The 20754-nt window shown below is 36.8% G+C and overlaps 2 protein-coding genes across 2 annotated transcripts; both read right to left on the minus strand.

The window, feature by feature from the left end:
* Nucleotides 1-106: 106 nt before the first annotated feature.
* On the minus strand, nt 107-8709 carry ccnt1 (cyclin T1). The gene is given in 9 exon segments (XM_062427726.1): nt 107-3957; nt 4319-4389; nt 4567-4730; nt 4875-5010; nt 5013-5117; nt 5849-5909; nt 7122-7250; nt 7369-7450; nt 8537-8709. Coding segments are annotated over 9 exon segments (2259 nt in total). The 3' UTR covers nt 107-2619.
* A 1952-nt stretch (nt 8710-10661) lies between these two features.
* On the minus strand, nt 10662-16533 carry sarnp (SAP domain containing ribonucleoprotein). The gene is made up of 11 exons (XM_062426870.1): nt 16482-16533; nt 15245-15344; nt 14877-14920; nt 14664-14734; nt 13725-13776; nt 13509-13582; nt 12805-12842; nt 12634-12668; nt 12459-12527; nt 12188-12274; nt 10662-11582 (listed from the first exon to the last, which is right to left on the minus strand). The coding sequence occupies exons 1-11, from the start codon at nt 16512-16514 to the stop codon at nt 11541-11543; spliced, it is 645 nt and encodes a 214-aa protein (XP_062282854.1). The 5' UTR covers nt 16515-16533; the 3' UTR covers nt 10662-11540.
* Nucleotides 16534-20754: the final 4221 nt, after the last annotated feature.

The following is a 20754-nucleotide window of genomic DNA, read 5'->3' on the forward strand; positions in this document are numbered from 1 at the left end:
AGGGGGAGCATGAAACATATATATTGCAACAGTAGAATAAGCTTCATGGAAACATTTATGATGCAATGAGCAAGGGTTTTTCTTAAAATATTTTTTTATTGACTTTAATTGGGAATAAAGCAACCACATTATATCAAAAAAGAACAGTGTTCAGATATAACATTTTAAACTGAAAAACAAAAAACAAAGAAATCCCAAAAAAACGTTTATATTTCCAGACCTGAGTGTCACTAAAAACACCAAGACATGAAAAAAAACATGAAACTTATTGTAGCTATGTGATTTTTGCATTGTTAGGTTGCATGAGTGTCTTCCATTTATTTCTCACATATGGGTGTAATCTGAAATGTGTGTCCTTTTGTATGACTTTCTCACAGCATAAAAGTTAATACTTTTCTTTTTTTTTTTTAAACTGGAAGATTTGTCCAGATCAAATAAAACAATTTTTCCCCAAAGATGGCAATGATATATATTGAAATCTATTCTAATAGTCTCACCATTATACATGTAACACTTTGTCAATTGCATTGTAGGCAAACCTACCAAGATAAATATTCAGTGCATTTACTTTTTTCCCTGTTACAACCAAGAGTGTAATAACTAAATTACTTTTTAAAAACCTCTGCTGCCTGAGCAAAGAGCTGCACTCTTCTCTGTGTATCTTCCATATATCAAAAGGAACAAAAAACATTTTACAGTTGTATGGCTGATTTTGTTGTACTGCATTACTGTGAACTGCCTAAAACAAAATGAGTTTTTTGATAAACAGGTTTTAAAAAATGTTTAAAAAAACAAAAACGCAGGTTAAAAGCAGTAATACTATACAATCAAAAAACCATGTAAAGCTTAATATGAATCAAATGTACAGATGATACCCGATTCTCTTCCCAACATATAGCAGTCTTCCATTATTTTTGCTCCAACACAAATTTAAACATTAATTCAAATTAAAACAGTATTATACTTCATGCTTATGACCCTGTAGTGGAGGTATGTCAATAACCTGCTCGCCGTGGATGATTTTACACAACTGAAGAACACATGCAAACTTTTTTTTTGTTTTGTTTTTTGATGTATCATGGCTTTGTGGATGGATTATAAACAATCTGAAGCTGGGAAAAAAAACCATCAAGTCAGTTTTTTTGAGGGTTTTACGATGCATATGGAGTAACAAGACAACTTCAAGATGATTAAAATCAGATCGGCATGTACTCACAGGTATACACTGGGATTTTACACTTCTTTTTAAAAACATCCCCCAAAAAAAGGGAGAATCGATAAAAAAATGAAAGACGACCATAAAGACAGACAGACAGAAGACCTGTGACTAAGTCTTTGATAATGTGTGTCGTGAATACTTTGTTGTGTGCGGAGCTCAATATGGTCACCACAAAGTTAGCACCGGCAGTTAAAACTTTTATTTTTATGGCAGAGTTTCATGGTTACAGTGGGGCGCTGGGAATTATGTGTACCCATGTAGGCTGCCTTGTGTCTTATATTTTCATGTAGCTGTAATCACCCAAAAAACTGGACAAGTGACAGTTACATTACAGGGGAAAAAAAACTCACATTTATTTCTAGAGGGATTTTTTTGTGTTGGCAATTCCTTCACTGTGACCATACCGAGTAGATATGTTTTAATAATTTGAACCCTATGATCCATAGATGTACAGTATATCCTTTTTGTATGAACTTTGTCCATTAGTGTAATTATTAGAGAACTGACATAATATTTTACAACCATTTAAAACAATGACTGCAACACTTAAAAATCAGAAAAAAGAAAAAAAAAAAAGTACAAGCTTCGTTAATTTACATCTTTTTTGCAATTTTTCCATAACAAAATGTAAAAAATATTTCATGTTTTAAACATTTTACAACCTTTGTACAAGTTTACCAAATAATGCAAGAAACAAAAATAGATAACACCAAGGTTTGGGGCTATCACCTAATTTTTTTTTCTTTTTTTTTTGAGGCTATGGGTGGGGTTGTTTTTTTTTTAAAAAGACAAAAATATTGAAAAGATGGCTTTGGAGACATGCACTCTCAAATTAGCCTGTACAGTCTTGATGACGAAATAGAGAGAGGGAAGGGGCCTTAAGGTTAAAAAAAGGGGGGGGGAGACTATGTTTTTTGTTTTTGTTTTTAAAAGCATTCAATTAATAAATAACATACTATAAAAACATTATAAAAAAGACAATCGGTAAGAAGACCTGACAGCTATGTGATGGAAATCTTTTCCTCATGATTTCAAAGACAATGACTTCTTTTCAAAAAACTGATGGTAAAAAAAAAAAAAAAAACCAGGTCCCATCATCACATTTCATTTGAGTTAAGCAGAAAAGAAAAGAAAAATTAGTATGTACACTTTCCTGTAAATATTTTTCTCACATTTTGTAAGCTTTTCAAGCCTCTCATTATTGCCCCACAAGTGAACCGTAAAAAGAGAGAGAAAAAAAAAAAACTCATCTCACTGGTACATTTCTCTGCTGTCACACTGAAGCCTATAAAAATGTTTTGTGAGTATTTAAAACACACAAAAAAAATCATTATACAATACTCTATGTAACAACATGGATGTCAAGTACAATGTACATAATTCATCTCCTGACCGGGATCTCACTTGGGTAGCGGCGGCAGTGGTGGAGGCGGGTCTGAAGGCAGGGGCGGCGGCCTGGAGTTGCTCCCTCTGGAGCCACCGCTGTACCGGTACTCCCCGTACTGGGATCTGTAGTCAAACATGGACGGCTGGGACGGCTGCACCCCCTGCGCGCTCAGGAGTGAGTTCAGCATTTCAAAAGTGTCCTGGTACTCGTTCGACTGGGTCCCGCCTGCCGCGCCGTGTCCGTTAGTGTCCGTCTTGTCGCTTTTGGAGTGCGAAAAGCTCCCTTGGTGGTGTGGAAGGCCCAGAGCGGGGAGGATGTCTGGACCGTGCCCCAGTGTTTGCCCCGCGGAGGAAGACAGGGACGGTAGCTGGTAGGGATTCCTAGAGGACTTGCTGACTTTTGAGGTCTGGTGAGATCCTGACGAGGGATCTTGGGAGTGTGTTCTCTTGCGCGAGGCAGAAGTGGATGAAGAGCTCGTTCTAGAGGAGTCACTGGGGATTTTTTTACTGCTTCCTAACGCCCCGCTGGAACTAGATGAGTGTTTATGTGAAGAAGACAGTGAGGTGCCGCTAGAGGACGAATGGTGGTGGTGGTGATGATGATGGTGATGATGGTTTGACCGGTCCCTGTGCTTGTCCCTGGTCTTGCCCTCCTCACCTGAACTCCCCCTTTGCTTCTCAGGCACTCGTATTCTGACTTTGATGTCTGGGTCCTGGCTTCGGGCGCTGCCACTGCCGCCTCCACCTCCTCCTCCGCCAGCGAGGGGGAGACGCATTTTCAAAGAGCTCCGGTCGTGCCTCTCCTTCTCCAGAGGGATTTTCAGAATGATGGGAGACGGGTTGGACATGTCAGAGGAGGAGGAGCTGGACTGCTGCTGCTGCTGCTGCTGCTGGTGATGATGCTGCGGCTTCTCCTTCCTCTGCTGCTGACCAATGAGAGCCTGGGCAGCGTTGGCGTAGTCCCTCTTCACGCTGGCCTCCATGTTCTCCAGCTTCCGCTTCTGGGCGGCTAGGACGTCGGCGTTCTTGGCACGGTACTCACTCAGCGACACTTTAGCTGGGGCGTGGACCTCGTTATTGGCCTGCTGCTGCTGTTGCTGTTGTTGTGATTGCTGTTGCTGCTGCTCCGCTACACCCTGGCCTTTACCGCTCCAAGTCGCAGCGCTGCCAGGCGTACCTCTCTCCTTTTCGCCCACGGATGAGGAAGAAGAGGAGGAAGGTGGCGCTGAGAGGCTCATCAGGCCTGCCACAGTGCTCTCTGAGGAGGCCATGGAGATCATGCTCATCATGGTGTCCCTCTGGTCACCTTCCTCCTGGACCTTTGGCTTGGCTTTTGGTGTCTGACCTCCAGCCTGGGAGGCAAGAAAACAGACAATTCCTGTTAAGTGACTTTGAATTTAAAGCATATCGGAGTACAAGAAGGTGTGTTTTGAATAGTATATGAATGTATTTGTGTAAAATGTATATCTTTTTTTATGTATACATAGATAAAACAACCAATTCCTGTTAAGTGACTTGTTTGCTGTGAATTGAGGTATATCAGAGTATATGAAGATGTGTTTCTCTAATATATGAATGCATTTGTGTACAAATTATTTATTTAAATATAAGTAGATATAGATAAACAACCATTTCCTGTTAAGTAATTCAACAAAAAACTTGACTTGGCTGAGCTCTGTCACAAAAGCTCCAGAAAAAGAAAAAAAGTTGTACCTTCCAGTTGCGAATCCGTTTCAACCGACTGGGCGTTCTCTCCAAAATCTGCAGGAACTCGTGTGTGAGCTCTGAATGAATTCATGAAAACAAAGAAGACAAAATCAGCTGGAGTACGTGTTTAAAAAAGCTCCACATTTATCAGATTAATGTCTAACTAATGCACGACTTGCGGGCCCCTCCTCAAAACACTTTCTCTTGCTTGCGTGCGGAATAGACGGAGCTACAAGGTCATTCGGAGCACATACCGTCCAGCAGCTCAAGGGTAACTGTGGGGTCAACATATTCCCACCAGTGTTTGCCATCTGTAGACACAGGGATTTCCCAATTGGACCACTTGCAGGCGAGGTGGATGCACACGCAGGCCACCACAGGAGGACTGTACTGCAGGCAGAATGTGGTCAAGTGCAGACTATGTGGCAGCATACGTCCCAGACGATCAGAAAACAGAAAAAACACGGGGAGAAAAAGAGAGAGAACAGACAGACATTCAGTATATATAGTTTTCAAGGATTAAACGTAAAAATCGATGATATGTAAAGAACTGTGCATATACCTGTTGGTTGCCATGAAGTATGATGTTTGAGCCAGATCCTTACTCGCTGGAACAACAACAGAACAGAAAAACATACTTAAAATCTACAACTGTTTTAAGTGCGAACTTATAAAAAATTGTGCAAAATATATTGTAAAAAGGTGCTACAAGTAAAACTCAAACCTGTCTTTTGATGCTCACCTCTGACAAGCTGGGTGCACTTGACAACATGAGTATGTGGATGGTCAATGGTGATTTCAAAAGCTGCAATAAAAAAGGAGACAGAACAAAGAATATATGAGATGGAGAAGTCAAACGTATAAATCCACTTGACAGATCTCCAGGTTTCAAAGATTATTTTCCATTCAGCAGTAAAAAAACAACAACAACAACAAGTAAAGTCCCTGAAAACCAAAAAACGAACAAGGCGTTAAAAACGAAAAAGAGTTAAGAGTAACGTGGAACGTCACTTTGAACGGGTGTCTTCCAACAACATCCTGGACAGCGTGAAAACGTTAACAGTTTTAAACATTAACGGCATGCAAGCTAAAAATCTTCAGCAATTTCCTGACAGGTGAGAAAACAGATGGGTTGTTTAAAATTAAAAATCATTAACGTTATTTTCTTCAGCCGTCTTTCTCCATGCTCGGAAACATGAAGACGCACTAAAAACAACTGTTCGTGAAAATGCATTGTTTCATCTCGTAGTCCTCAAACAGATGGCTTGTAGACAAAATAAAGAGGGAAATGTAAAAAAAAAAAAAAAAAGTTTTTTAAAAGGACACGACAGAAACAAAAGCGTGGAAACGGTAATGTAGCAGTAAGGCGGTGTTGCTAAAATATTACGCATGCGTGTCACTTTGCAGCGCTGCTAACTGCACACAAGGTTTCTGTAGGACAAAAGTAAAAAAGGTTAACACTGTTTTTTTTTATAATCACATGAGTTTCAGGGGGGGGAATAAATCAGGGGACCCAGTTCTTCCTTCCCAACTTACCCAAGGTCTGGAGAATTATGCTCTCAAGAATGACCAGGTCTTGAGCTTGTTGCAGGTAAGCCTGAGGTTGAGAGGAGAGGCACGTTACTCACTGGGAGGAGGCCTCTATCCGTTGTCGAACAAGAGCAACTGAACAAAAAGGTTTTTTGACCATTTGTCTGCAAGGCTTCGTGAGGTGAACTGAAAGGTCGGGTTACAAACAGCGGCAGAGTTTACGGTATTATATTAAAACTCAACCTTTCATGTATCACTGATGAAGCCTCACAGATAAGTACAGCTGCTCTTGTTTTACAACCACTAGACATCAAATCACCTGGATCACCAAAAACCTACAGAGTTTACGACCCTGATGCATTTCCTCTTTTGCTCTCGCCCCAAGCATCGAGCAGCCTCAACGTAAGAGGCAGCAAGAGCTCAAAACAAAAGATCACATTAAATTATTGTCCCCAATTCAAATAGTTGGTATATTTTTACCAAGAAAATGTGCATTTAAAAAACATCAACATTAAAGCTTACATTAGAAAATCGTCCATTATAGGAGAAGAAAACTGTCATGGTGAGTTACAAATTAAAACAACATAGATGTTACAAGTTTAAAAAGGTTCGTTCCCCACTCATAATGTAACGTGAAAGTGCTGCTATAAAAGGAAAGATTATTTCTTAAATGTTACTTATGAATAAGCAGTAACTCTACTAATGAAGCAATGCAAGCAGATACCAGGGTTTCTGCAGGTTTGAAGTTAAATTTAAGATTGTTTACGACCATTATCAATTCAATTGACCTACACGAAGTACACAAAAATAAGGAAAATCTCAGTCTCAGAATTACTTCCAAAGTAACAAAATATTTGATGTGATCTTGTGTGCGACATCTGTGCTTTCACACCAAGTGTGCATAATTTGAGCGACTTCTTGCAGATAATACACTGCATTTCAAATTGATAGTTTGGTATCAGTTTTAACCAACCACTGAATCCTAATTGTTGAAGCCAACACAACCTGGATCCTTTCAGAAAGAATTGAAACACACAGATCTAACAGTGAATCCCACCAACGCATTTCTCCAACAACAAAAAAGGCGACGAAGGAAGCGATAAATGAACGTACATATTTATGACTTAACTAAGTATGCAACATATGGACGTATATATAATCAAATTTTAGACTTTTTAAGACCCTGCAGAAACCCTGAAATACAGATGAAACCACTACTCTATTAGACAAACATATCAGCAGGCAGAAAAACAAAACGCTACTGATTTTCCCAACTTACATCACTGCGCACATCTGGCGAAGGATCCTGAGGGTTGAGGCATGCGTGGGCCACCTTGATAACGTGTTCCAGCTTTCGGGGTTGCTCCTCAACCTTGGCAGCGAGGAAGAGAGCGGCAGGAGAAATGACCTGGTGAGAGTAAACAGAAAATAAATTCACAAAGAGTTAAGATATAAAACCTGGTAGTTTCATCTGGGAAATAATCAGGCAAGTAAATCAAAAAAAAAAAAGAAAATTCAAAACTTACATTTCTGTGAAATCTTGTGAATGATTGGACCATATAGAATCGATGCATGTACACAATCGCTGTGTTAATTGTAAGCTGGGACCTGATACATGGTAGTTAAGGGAAAACATTGCAAACAGAAGAAAACCTGTGCTTTTTGTGCGCGTTTCTTATACACACACAACTATTTTATGGGACTGTAAACAACTCAGACATCTGAAATATGACAAAGAGACAAAATACACACTGCAGGTTTCTAACGTGCTGTCACTCCTTGTGTGTATATTTCTCAAGATTTTGTGTTGATATTTATAAATAACTGATGCAGACTTTTTCAATTACACCCCAAAACAAACTACCAATAGATATCAGGGAAGCCAGTTCACTAAATATTTTTAAAAGAAAGCTAAACGTACTCTTCACTTTAACTTTTACACCGGTCACAACAGCACTTATTTTAATAGTTGTATTATACTTTGTTCTATATGGGTTGTACTTTATTTTTTAGCTACTTTTACTAAGGACTAATTATTGTTATTGTTGCTTTTCTTCATATAGTCAATCTTCCTCACCTACCCTACCCTCCATTCAACACATATCTAAGCACACTTTTGTAGAATATGTACCCTGTTTACAGATTACAGAAACCTATAGTCATTCCTTGTGTACATTTCTTGAGGTTTTATATTGATATTTATGTGAAATTAGAGCCACTAAACTAAAGTCACTCTCCTTGTAGGTGTAAACACACTCAGCCAATAAAGCCTATCTGACTCAGAACAACAAAAAAGTTAAAAACACATACAAATAGCATACTGACCCCAAAGGACAAGACGTACAGCGTGTTTTTAAGATAACATCGTCCTCTTATTCTTCCTTCCCTGCAGTAACAACATCACATTGGGCCGGCGATTGCTAATGCTAACGTCCTGGAAAAGGCCCGCCGATAACACAAGGGCCTTCACGGCTCCGGCTCAGACAACTACGCCGCACTCAGTTAGCCATACCCTGCTGCCCGAAACACGGTTAAAACCAACAAACCCAACCTTCGGAAAGAGAGCCTGAAACACATAAACAAGCGAAACTCCCGCTAAAAGAGAGGACACACAATAACGCGAGCTAAACTTCGCCGATGCTAACATGCTAACCCGTCTGATGCTAAGCTAGCCTGAGACATTAGAAAGGATACACGTTGAGCCGCTGTCCCATGTCCTGGAGGAGGTTGGCTGCCTGTTGCCGGTAGGACAGCTCCTTGTCGGGATCAAGTCCAGCTCGCCGGGATGGGCTGTTGTCGATCTGTGGCCGGGTGTAGTACCATTTGTTGTTACAGCTTGCGGGGAGAGAACGAAACGAAGCCGCCATCACTGAGAAGGAGGATAGTTTAAAAGCGCTGCGCGTCACAGGAACATACGTCACACCGCGGGAGGGAGGGGGGGGGGGCGTCGGGTACGTCGGGAACGTAGGCAGCGCGGTTACCCATAGCGACCGGCAGATGTCAGAATTTTGAGAGTTAGAAGTAACAAAAATTAATTGATAAAAATGGAGGTGAATTGAAAAACAGAGTGATAAACTATCACATGATTTGATTAATTTAAAGTCGATTTTGATTAAACAGTCGTGACACAATGAAAACAGAGCCACGTTTCATCATTTTCTCCGTCTTACATTTATCATTCATCATTCACAACACAAAAATGAGAAAAGTGGCCTCAAGGGTCGAAGTAACAATGATCTGATCTGATAGAGTTTTTGGCTGCAAGTTGAGAGCCAAAAACTTGATCAAATCACTTGATAATTTATCACTCTATTTTTCAATGCACATGCATTTTCATCACCTCCATTTTTATCAATTATTTTTTGTTACTTCCACCCCTCATACAGAATATCCTCCTGCGACCCAGACCATCGACTTGTGTCCTACTCTGCAGTGTACATTTTGTTTACATGCATCTCCTTTTACTGCTTTCATTTATTGGTGTTTTTTTTTTTTTTAGATTCACTAACTATGGTGTCAGAACTATGACTTGCTCCTCAACACCAACAAGACGAAGAAGAGCTTGTCATTGATTACAGAATAAATTAAGGACACACAACACATGCCAGTCTGGTGATCAGTGGAGAGGATGTGGAACAGGTGGTGGACCTTCAAGTATCTTGGTGTTCATCTCTCAAGGGAGCTGACATGGAGAGCGATGACATGGAGCAGCTGGGAAAGAAGAAGCTCCCACAGGAACTCCTCACCAACTTCTACCAGTGCACCATAGAAAGTGTCCTGAGCTATATGGATGCACCTGGTGTGGTTCTCCAGCTGCACCTCAGAGGAGAGGAGAGATCTGCATCGGATCACCAAGACTGCACAAAAGACCATCGGTGCCCTTCTTCCACTCTTAGAAAAAGATCCACTCTGCTCGGCTGAGGAACAGAGGTGGAAAGATCAGGTCAGACTGCATGCTCCACTCTGGCCGACTCAGGGTCATGAAGGCATGAACTGAGTGATTCGCAACTGGAAGATACAACTTTTCTTTTTTTTTCCTGGAGCTCTTTTGTGACAGAGCTCAGCCAGGTCAAGTTTTTCATGAATACTGACATGATTATAAGGGAGATCATTTCTTATAAAGATTTACCTCTCATTTGAAAATGTATGTATTAGTTCATGTAGATTTTGGAATATAAAATAAAGATATTTGATGAAAAAAGTCAAAAGTCTGGCATGAGCTTAATTGGTACTGTGACACCATTTAAGCCCATGTGTGCTCCAAATAAGTCGTGATTTATTTATAAAATATAAAAAATATTGATTTCAAAGAATTAAAAACAGCAATATATGTATTCAATAACATGTTAAATATTAAAACATGAGGAAAAAACTCCTGAGCAAAATCTTAAAGGTCTGACTTCAGATGTAACCCTCTTTGTAATCAACACAGTAACTGTAATTAAATTAAATTTTTCTCAGTAATTGTAAAAATGTAGGTATATATATTGCATAATGCCATTACATGGAACTAGTTACTCCCCAACACTGCTCATAGTTATGTATTAATTAGTGTTTACACTGTAAATATTGTATTCCATCACTTATATTGTATTAAGTATATATTTGTGTTACCTTCCACTTTGTCTTGTTAAATTAATCCTAAAATGTGTTAATCAGAAAACATGAACTAGATATTGAGGAAAATAATACAAGTGACTAATTATGACTCTGATGCTGCACATGAATAACGAATAATTGCAAATAAAAAGTAAAACTGCAAATTGTGCAATAAAGACAAGAAATAGACAAAAAACAAGAATCAAACAGAGCAGATATCAAAAAATCGAAAAGAATTTATTTTAAATCACAAAAATGTTATAAAATGGACAGATAAACTGAAAGCAGTGTACCAATGGAGTCCCAGAAAGAAAACAAGAACAGGAACCGTCTGATTAATCAAAGGTACATTTGAATACACACCGTAAAATACAAACATGTGAGTTAAATCATTTCAATTGAAAAATAGATTTTTTTTATTCATTACTTCCAATAAAGCTGATAAAACAATTTCTTTTTACTCTTTCGTTTATCATTAACTAGACCTCTTTGTTGTTCATCTGAACTTTTTCTGTATATTTGGGCCTCGCATGAATGTATTACACATTTTTTAATTTCCCCGGCCAAAATGTTGCATGTATCTGTGATAATGAGACGGACGTTTGTAGATGCTGCATTATGTAATAAAGATTCTTGTCTGAAACATAAGAGCCTCACTGGTTTGTGATCTGCTGTTCTTCACCACGTTTCATCACGTATCCGTTAAACAAAAACATAATGAGCTCCTGTATTTTAAAGACAACCAACGTAAAAAAGTGAAATCAATGGAAATTTGTTGTGTGAGGCAAAATTCAAAATAATTACTTGAAGGCATTTCAGTAATGAGAGAAAAAAAAATCATCCAGTAAATATCAAGTAGTTGACATCAACAACATCACAAGTTTCTTTTTGTCTACGCATTTCCACCCAAAAAACATTTAAATGATCTAACCCACCCATTTATCGTTGTATTTCAAGTATACATTTCGATTTTGAGGGAATCCTATCAGTGACATTTGTGATCTTCGGGAATCTCTGGTGTACAAGTCATGAAAATGCTTTACAAAAAAAAAGAAACAAATAAAACAAAAACGAAAAAACAGGCTCTAAAACTAATTATTTACACTATTCCAAATCGTTCAGCACGCTTCATTTTCTTTGCCTGTAGAGAAAGAAAACAGCGATATAAATACACAATGTTCATTATAGGTCAACAGCATTGTGATGAAATATACTGGACAGTGTCTAATAAGGGTTGGCAAGATGAGCAACTCAAAAATATCTTAAATAGTTTTAAAAGCAGCATCAGGTTTGTTAAAACATTTTGTATTTTTGTTGGTTTGATGTCATTTGAAATGACATTTGCACCATTTTTTTTTAACCAAAACTAAGACTGTCAAATGGTGTAACCACAAAAGAATGATAAATATTAAATATTTTATCCACCTACAGTGTATTTAAGTGGACTTATACTAATAATTACTTTATTTAATAAATAAATGGTTCCTGATGTACATGATTCCCCAGATTAAATGTAATATTTAGAACAATTGTATTCCATTACCTTTATTTAATATAAAAGTTATAATGTAAGATCATGTCAAACTAGTTGATATGGTGTTTTATTGAGAATTTAGTGTTTTTAAGCAAGTTTAATTATTTGGTACAAAGTTTTTATGGTTACACCACTTAGACATTTTTGTCATAATCCTCTAATATATTCTATAATAATTTTAAAGAAGCATGTAATGGATAAAAGAAGCTTACCTCGACCTCGGGGCCTACAGCTGTCGCTGTGCTTGCCAGGCCACCGAACCTCTCCTTCCTTTTTTTCAGCTTTTCATCCTCTTCGATCTGGAAAACATGTTAATGTCACTTTAGCGCCAAACAAAGGACTAAAAAGAATCTATAGAAAGAGCTGTAGAAAAAATATTATTAACTAAAGTGTGCAGTTAAACATGAATCTCTGTGTGGACTGCAGGAACAACCACATGCTGTCTTTCTAAATAGCATTTAAACATTTCTTTCACACAGTTACCTTTTGTGAAATGGATGAAACGTTCATGCCAAATCTTTCTGCTCTCTTCTTCAGCTGATCGCTGCTTACCTTTAGAGAGATACAAAGACATTCAAATAAACACTTTATCATTAAAGTAAATGAAGGAATAAAGAAAAGTATCAGCTAAATAATAGAAAGTATTTTTAACACTTACAGGAGCTTTACTGTTTGCAACGCCATCTGTAGCTCCTGTTAGAAATAAGAATATAAAGGTGAGGTGAGACCTTTATTTAAACATTATGACAAACATGTTCAATATTATATGTAGCTCCAAAACATGCGACCCATGATCGGTTATATTACAGTAACATCAGTGACTACAGACCTGGAGAAGGACTTGAGGCCTCGTTGGGTAAACCAAACCTGAAGAAAATGAGCAAAATTGTGTCAACATGGCTTTGTATATAATAATGTGTCTAGCATGTTTTTTCCACCCAAAATCCCCCACCCTGAAATGCTTAATCTGCTCAATCTATAAAATAACATATTCTTCTCATTCATTGGAAGAAAAACCCAAACCAGAATCTGTGATTAAGAAAAATAGTTTACAGTTTTGGACACAACATGTCAATGCGTGTGTAACCTCAACGTTTCATGTTTCAACATCATACCGGGTTTGGCTAAAACTAGTTGTGATGTTAAAATGATGCAATAAACTGCTGAAAGACAATTGCAGCCACATTGTCTTTTGTCTTACTATACAACACAACACAGTTCTGCCCTTCAGATCTGGGAATTTGGCAACGTTGCTGCATCAAAGTCTGAGGCAGGAAGATACAACCACCTTCAGATGATCAGATCAGATTACCAAAAACACTTGAAACAAATTTAGCAAAGCTGAGTCTTTGTTTCCAATCTGATCATCTGACTTCTTGTGCTTTTTTTTTTTTTTTTACCCCTGCTGACTTCTTTATAGCCAGTTATCCAGAGAACCGTCGGCTATGAAAACTATGAAAACAACATCCAAATTCCGATAAACTGGAATTATCTCTAAAGAGACACTCGGATAAAGTTCCTTTGAAGTCTCACCTTGCTGCACGTATGGCCTTCTTGCTCTCAGAGGATGCAGGCACGCTGAAACGTTCGGCCCTCTTCTGTAGCCTCTGCTCGACAAAACATTTAAAAATCAGAAGTTGCAGACAGAAACTCAACATTCAGACTTATAAGTTCTGCTGTGTAATGGATGTAGTTATGTTTTAGAGTTCATAATGTGTATTAACATTTTTGAACATATGTCATACGTACTTCGGTGGCAGTTGACGGAGGACTTATTTTCACCACCTTCTTTTCAGCTTGTCTGAAAGAAGAAAAAATGTTAAGAAAAAGATTGAACAAAGACTGAAAACGTGATAAAAACTAAAGCAGCTGTTTTCAATGAGAGACAATTATACTCCAGACTTGATGACCAGACTGTTAAAATAGTCTTTTTGTCATGTGGGCAGAGGTGTCTTACGTAGATGTTCCTCATAACTTTAAATCAGACATGACGGGACGTTTACAGAAAAGAGACACATGCTGGTGTGATATTTGGCACAGAGAGGACGAGAGGAAAAGTTTAATGATATGAAGGAAGATCACAGGCTGCGTCACTGATGGCTTTTAAAACTTATTTCATCGTTGAAGCCTTAACTAATGGTCTTTGTGAGTGTGAGGGCTGCTGGCCTCCACTGTAGTGAATGTCCTTTATTTAATAAATAAGACTTAAGACAGATAAAACACAGACAAGCAGGGTAAAAAAAATAGTTTTTATTCTAAAGCAGTAACTGCCCTAAATGCTCCAACAAACTGATCCTGTAATAACTACAACAACAATTGTTGTGTGTAATATTTAAGGGGAATCGTGCAAAAGTGATGGCAGCGTGTGGAATGTCTTATGTGTGTTTATTATGAGTTTTCACCGTCCTTTTAGTATTAGTACTAATTACTTCTTTATGTTATTCTTTTATAAGCACCTTCTTTCTTTTTTACTTATGGCACCATTAAGATTGCTTTCAGTTTAGTTAAACATGTACAATGATAATAAAGACGAGTCTATTCTACTTTATAAAGTCTGACAATGCAGACAGAGGGAATGACTGGATGCTAAGTGAGACCTGTGTGGATGGAGTCTGTTTTTTTTTTTTTTTACAACCAAGAAACTCAAAAGAAAAACAAAGTAAAAAAAAAAAAAGGATGTAAACTTACTCGTCGGTTTCAGTAGTTTCAGACTCCTTCTCTGCTTTTTCGTCATTGGCAGTCTCGACTTTAGTGAACTCCTGAAATGAGAATGGAAACATTAATCACACAAATGGTCTAATGAGGTCTTGAAGGAGACACACATTTATTGAGAAAACATGCCATAATTTCCCGGAGGCCAAAAGTAACTTCTTTAATTAATCTAGCAAACAATCACATTACCTCTGTATCCTCTCCCAGCACATCATCCACGTCCACGTCTTCCTCTGTTTGGATTAAAGAATGAAAACATGTTCAATCACCAGAGAGAAGAGAGAAAGAAGCCAGGTGGCGATATGAGTGATTTTATCACAGTAAGAGTTGCATAAAAACAGGGAGAAGACACAATCTAATTATAAAACCATCGAAAAATCAATTGGCATCTCATATCTGCATTGTGTGTAGAAGCAATTAATCTTGACCTTATCAAGTCCGTGTTTGATCACCTCGAGTCATGAGAACAGTTACAAAAGGAATATCTTAATTTGTGTGCTACTTGATTACATTTCACCTTCATGTTTATAACACGTAAAAATACTTTTTGTTCTCACCATGTTCCTCCAGGTAGGCTTGCAGACGGGCGATGAGCTCCCCTTTGTTTCCCTTGGTGTCCAAACCTCGGGCCTCGCACTCCTGCCTCAGCTCGGCAAGCTGAAAGAGAAACAATAGAAACACTTAACATTTACAGAATCACATTTTTATGTTAGTATTACAGTAAAAGTACTGCAGTATTATGAGTGATGTAGTATGCAGTATTACAGTAAAAGTAGTGGTTTGGTCCCTCTGACTGATATATTATTATTATGACATCATTAGATTATTAATAGTGAAGCATCAGTGTTAGAGCAGCATGTTACTGTTGTAGCTGCTGGAGGTGGAGCTAGTTTACTCTACTTTATATACAGTTAGCCAGTTTAGTCCAGTGGTTCCCAACCTAGGGGTGGGGCCCCTTCAAAGGGTCAGCAGATAAATGTGAGATGATTAATGGGAGAGGAAAGAATAAAAAAAACTAAGTTCTGATACACAAATGTTTTTTCAGTTTTAGGACTTTTTATCTAATCTTTGATTTTTGGTGAAATATTGGATCATTTCAACATTTATTGACATTATACCACGTGAGAAGTTTGGAGGGAAAAATCACTATTTGGTGGAGCTGTTAACAACTCAGACCTCTGAAATGTGATCCGACTACACACTGCTTTTGGTTTCACCTTAACAATGTGTTGTATTTTAAAAGCTTGTTATATTATCCATTGTGTCAAATCTTCATCTTAGTCAAATAAATGAAGTGAAGTGGAATAATAAAGTAGCCGGAAATGGACATAAAGTAAAGCAAAAGTACATTAAATACAGTCCATACTTTGCACCACAGCTATTAGTAGATAAAGCTCATTAAACCGAGTTTTTATGAGCTCACTTGTGTAATAAAAAACAGACATTTATTCACCGGCGTCGTTAATTTATGAGACAAGGACAAACATGGCGGAATAGTTTGATCCACATTCACACCTATAATTCAATATACTCTTAATTAGCTCTTATTTTAAACCCCTTCTTGAGCTTTTTGTTGCTTTAATGTGAGTTATTACTCCATATATCTCGGCGCTTTTAGCCCGGTTAGCTGTGTGAACACGCCGGTCAGTCTGCACACATTACAACTCATCCAACCGATCAGTTACTCTACACCAAACTGTCTCAAATTAAATCTAACAACAGCTATAACACGTCTCTTATTAATAAGATCAGCTAATGCAGGTTTTAATATATATATTTAAGATTAGCACCAACCTTCAGCTTCTGCAGCTCTATCACTTCAGCCATCTTTCTTTGTTGATGATTTACTTCCTCCAATCACACAGGAGCTGCTTTACTTCACTGTGAGCGCTGATACTCACAGCGCCGCCCGCAGGTAGGAGGGAGGAACTGCAGCTAAGAAGGTTATATATATTTATATATATAAATTATATACAGTCTATGGTTTACAACAGAGGTAACCAACACTTTTTTTTTTAAAAGGACTGTGTGACCCCATAAAATAAAATAAAATAAAATAAAATAAAATAAGATAAAATAAAATAAAATAAAACGAAATAAAACGAAATAAAACGAAATAAAATAAAATAAAATAAAATAAAATAAAATAAAATAAAATAAAATAAAATAAAATAAAATAAAACTAAATGAAATTAAATTAAATCAAATCAAATCAAACAAAACAAAATAAAATAAAATAAAACTTCATAAGATAAAATAAAACTAAATAAATTAAAACAAAACAAAACCACAAAATAAAATAAAATAAAATAAAATAAAATAAAACGAAATAAAACGAAATAAAACGAAATAAAATAAAATAAAATAAAATAAAATAAAATAAAATAAAACTAAACTAAATGAAATTAAATTAAATCAAATCAAACAAAACTAAATAAAATAAAATAAAACTTCATAAGATAAAATAAAACTAAATAAATTAAAACAAAACAAAACCACAAAATAAAATAAAATAAGACTAAAATAAATCAATTATAATTATTATATTATTATTTTTTGATACTGCAGTTTTTGCACACTGAGTATTTTATTATTATTTATTAAATATATACATATATTTTCTTATCCATCCATCCACCCAGCCCCCTATCTATCGATCTGTCTATCTGTCTGTCTGTCTGTCTGTCTGTCTGTCTGTCTGTCTGTCTGTCTGTCTGTCTGTCTGTCTGTCTGTCTGTCTGTCTGTCTGTCTGTCTATCTATCTATCTATCTATCTATCTATCTATCTATCTATCTATCTATCTATCTATCTATCTATCTATCTATCTATCTATCTATCTATCTATCTATCTATCTATCTATCTATCTATCTATCTATCTATCTATCTATCTATCTATCTATCTTTTGTTTTTGTGTCTCTTCAGAGTACAGAAGATGAAGGCAGCAGGTGCACTTTCTCGTTGCCAGGCAACAAAGTGCTAATCATAGCTCATTGGGCATCATGTTGCAATAATGTGAAAAAGCTAGATGAAAGCTTACCTACAAATTAAACAACTACAAATGTGTTGTTTAAATTCATGTTGGAAATAGCAAAAGAATCTAAATATAAGCTTTAAAACTGACCCTAAAGTTGAATCAACACCTTTAAAAGTCTCAACAAAATCACTGTGTTGTTTTACAGTATGCTTGAATTTATATGTTTAATACATTTTTGGGGGGCTGCACATGTTAGAGATGAGGCATGAGTGGGAGTTACCGGGTTCACTGTTGATGTGATGACAGATGAATAGGATTTGCTTTGACAATACTGACATTGTTTCAACAAAAAAAAAAAAAAAGAGGTTTAAACAGTGTCACAGTTTGGCATATGATATGGAGACAAAAAATCTTTCAACAAAGTCACTTCACAGTTCTCGAGCGGGTGGACGGACAAAGCCGGATGAATTTAGGGAGTCACAAGTGCTTCAGTAATCCTCATTAGCATTGCATTCCTCTACTTTAGCAGTATGTGTGACCTATTGTTCGAGTGACACAGAAACGAACAGCTACACAACACACACGTTAATATTTCTGACATTACCCAAGTGTTATATTTAAATAAAGCACATTTACAGTTAATAAAACCAATATAAATATACTTTTTTTTAAAGGTTTTCCATTATGTTGATTTGAAGGCAGATTATTTCAGGTTGCAGCATGAATATCTGCACTTGATAAGGCATAATTAGAGAGGAAGCCCAAAAATGGGTCAGGCGGCGGTTGCAGAGATTTAGGTGCTCATTCATTTTGTATTTGAGGGCACATGCTTTGTGGAGTTGGCTGCCATGTAAAACCTTTAGAGTTCAAGAGACTGTAACCCTCGCAATCTAGATATGATTACTGAGCTTTTAGCAGTCTGATAAATTAGTTATTTCCCCCCAAATTTTATGCATTTTTCATTAGCTTTTGTTGTTCTGACAGAGGCCTTGAAATATTGCAAAAGCAGCACAAGGACAAGGTAACTGCACAAGGTTGGTATTCATGTAAAATATTCACTATACTGCAGATAAAGCCACTTTTAAACCTTAATTAATCCCATGCAGAGCAGCAAAAAGTACAAGAACAGATTAATAAGTAGCTTTTAACAAACTATTATATACAAATGAACATGAAAAATTAAATTTAAATACACTAAATACTATTTAAGAGAATATTTAAAAATCTGGAGTGCATCTTAGCTTTGTAAACAAAAGTAAAGTTTTTTATTTTTATTTAAATTACACTCTATGGTCAAAGGTGAAGGGTCACGACAACTGCAAACAGGAGTGAAAAAACTATGTCATTCTGAGTCTGCAGTACAATGAAAAGCCTTTAATATTTCACAGCTGACACCAACGTGTTTCAGCTGAAAACCTTCATCTGGGTGTTTAAATAAGATACAAAACAAAGGCACTAAAGTGGTGCAAGGCATGATACAAATGAGTTACAGGTCTGTGGATGAAAGGAGGGCGAAAAGCCTAAATGTTATGTTATATACACCAAATATTTTAACTATTAAATTGCAGCGTTTATACCAACTTCAGCTAATTGTCTCCTGGCTGTAGCTGAGTGGCATCAATCTTCTCATCTTACCCTCAGCAAGAAGGAAAATAAGTATTTCCCTATTTTCTCTTTATAATGGGTTCTGAAGGACAAAGATGACGAGGGTTGCAAAAGCTCTTTTCTTGATTAATTGTTTAGTCTGTAAAATGTCAGAAATTAGTCATAATTTGAGTCAATAGTGATATCTTCATCCAACCATGTCCAACAATGAGTCAAAAACCTAAAAATATTCAGTTTACTTTCACTCATGGCAAAGAAAAGTATTAAATCATCACATTTGAAAAGTTGAAAGCAGCAACTTGTCTTCCTTTTTTTGCTTTAAAAATCGCTAAAATGATTATTAGATTATCAAAATAGTGCATAGTTGATCAACTACTTGATTAATTGAATAATCTTTGCAGCTCTAATACAATAAACTATATTTATGTAACCATTCATTAAGGTGAGCATCCTTTGAATTATTATTATTACTATTATTATTACTATTATTATTACTATTATTATTATTATTATTATTATTATTATTATTATTATTATTATTATTATTATTATTATCATTATTATTATTATTATTATTATCAATATTAACTCCTTATTTAACTACAAATACCGCCTCACAGTTGTATGATTCAGCCAACCAGTCAAACTGCAGTTTACATTCATGCCTGTCCAAACTCATAATCACATTCAGACTTTGAAAGAATTGAATAAACGTATAAAGTGTATTTTTTCCTGTTATGTGTTCACGTGTTTGGCCAATAAAAGCTGATCTGATAGAAAACACAAAGTTCCATGACAGTAGACGTTGCTTCAGATGTGGATGTTGCTGCAAAGACGCTACAAATCACATTTTTAATCACCACAGTTTCAAGGTGGAGACTCAAGATTAGTGTCACCAGGGATTTTGGGCCCCATGAAAACGTATCACATTGGGCCCCACCGCCACCACACACAGGTCACGCCAACCATGTGCAAATTCTGTAAGCACACCTCTACCTGTGAGGGTTGCAACTCTCTAGTCCAACACTAACTGTCCAGTATTTACTGACATTGAGCTGTGAAAATATAACACTGTGCAGACATGCATGCAGCACTCTGCTTACAAATAAAGCGTTGAAGTGAAGTTGACCTTTGACCTTTTGGATATAAAGTGTCATAACTTCACTATTTTATCCTATTAGACATTTGTGGGAAACTTTGTCATCAGTTCATCCTTGAGTCCAAGTTTGTGCTGAATTTTAGTACATTCCCTCCACCTGTTCTAGAGATATCTTACTCATGATGTGATGGACGCACGGACTTACAGACAACCCGAAAACTGCTTCCGGCCTCGACGGAGGAATAAAAACTCTTTATGAGCACTCGAGTTTGTCTTGTGATTCAACCTGTTGCCATGCAAAAAAAGTCTCCATGTGTAATTCTGCACTTCTTATGTGATTATGTGGCGCTTTCTCCTCTGTACTGTATGTACGACTGTAATCGCCG

This window comes from Scomber scombrus, chromosome 10 (genome assembly GCF_963691925.1).
Source record: "Scomber scombrus chromosome 10, fScoSco1.1, whole genome shotgun sequence".
NCBI classification, from domain to species: domain Eukaryota; kingdom Metazoa; phylum Chordata; class Actinopteri; order Scombriformes; family Scombridae; genus Scomber; species Scomber scombrus.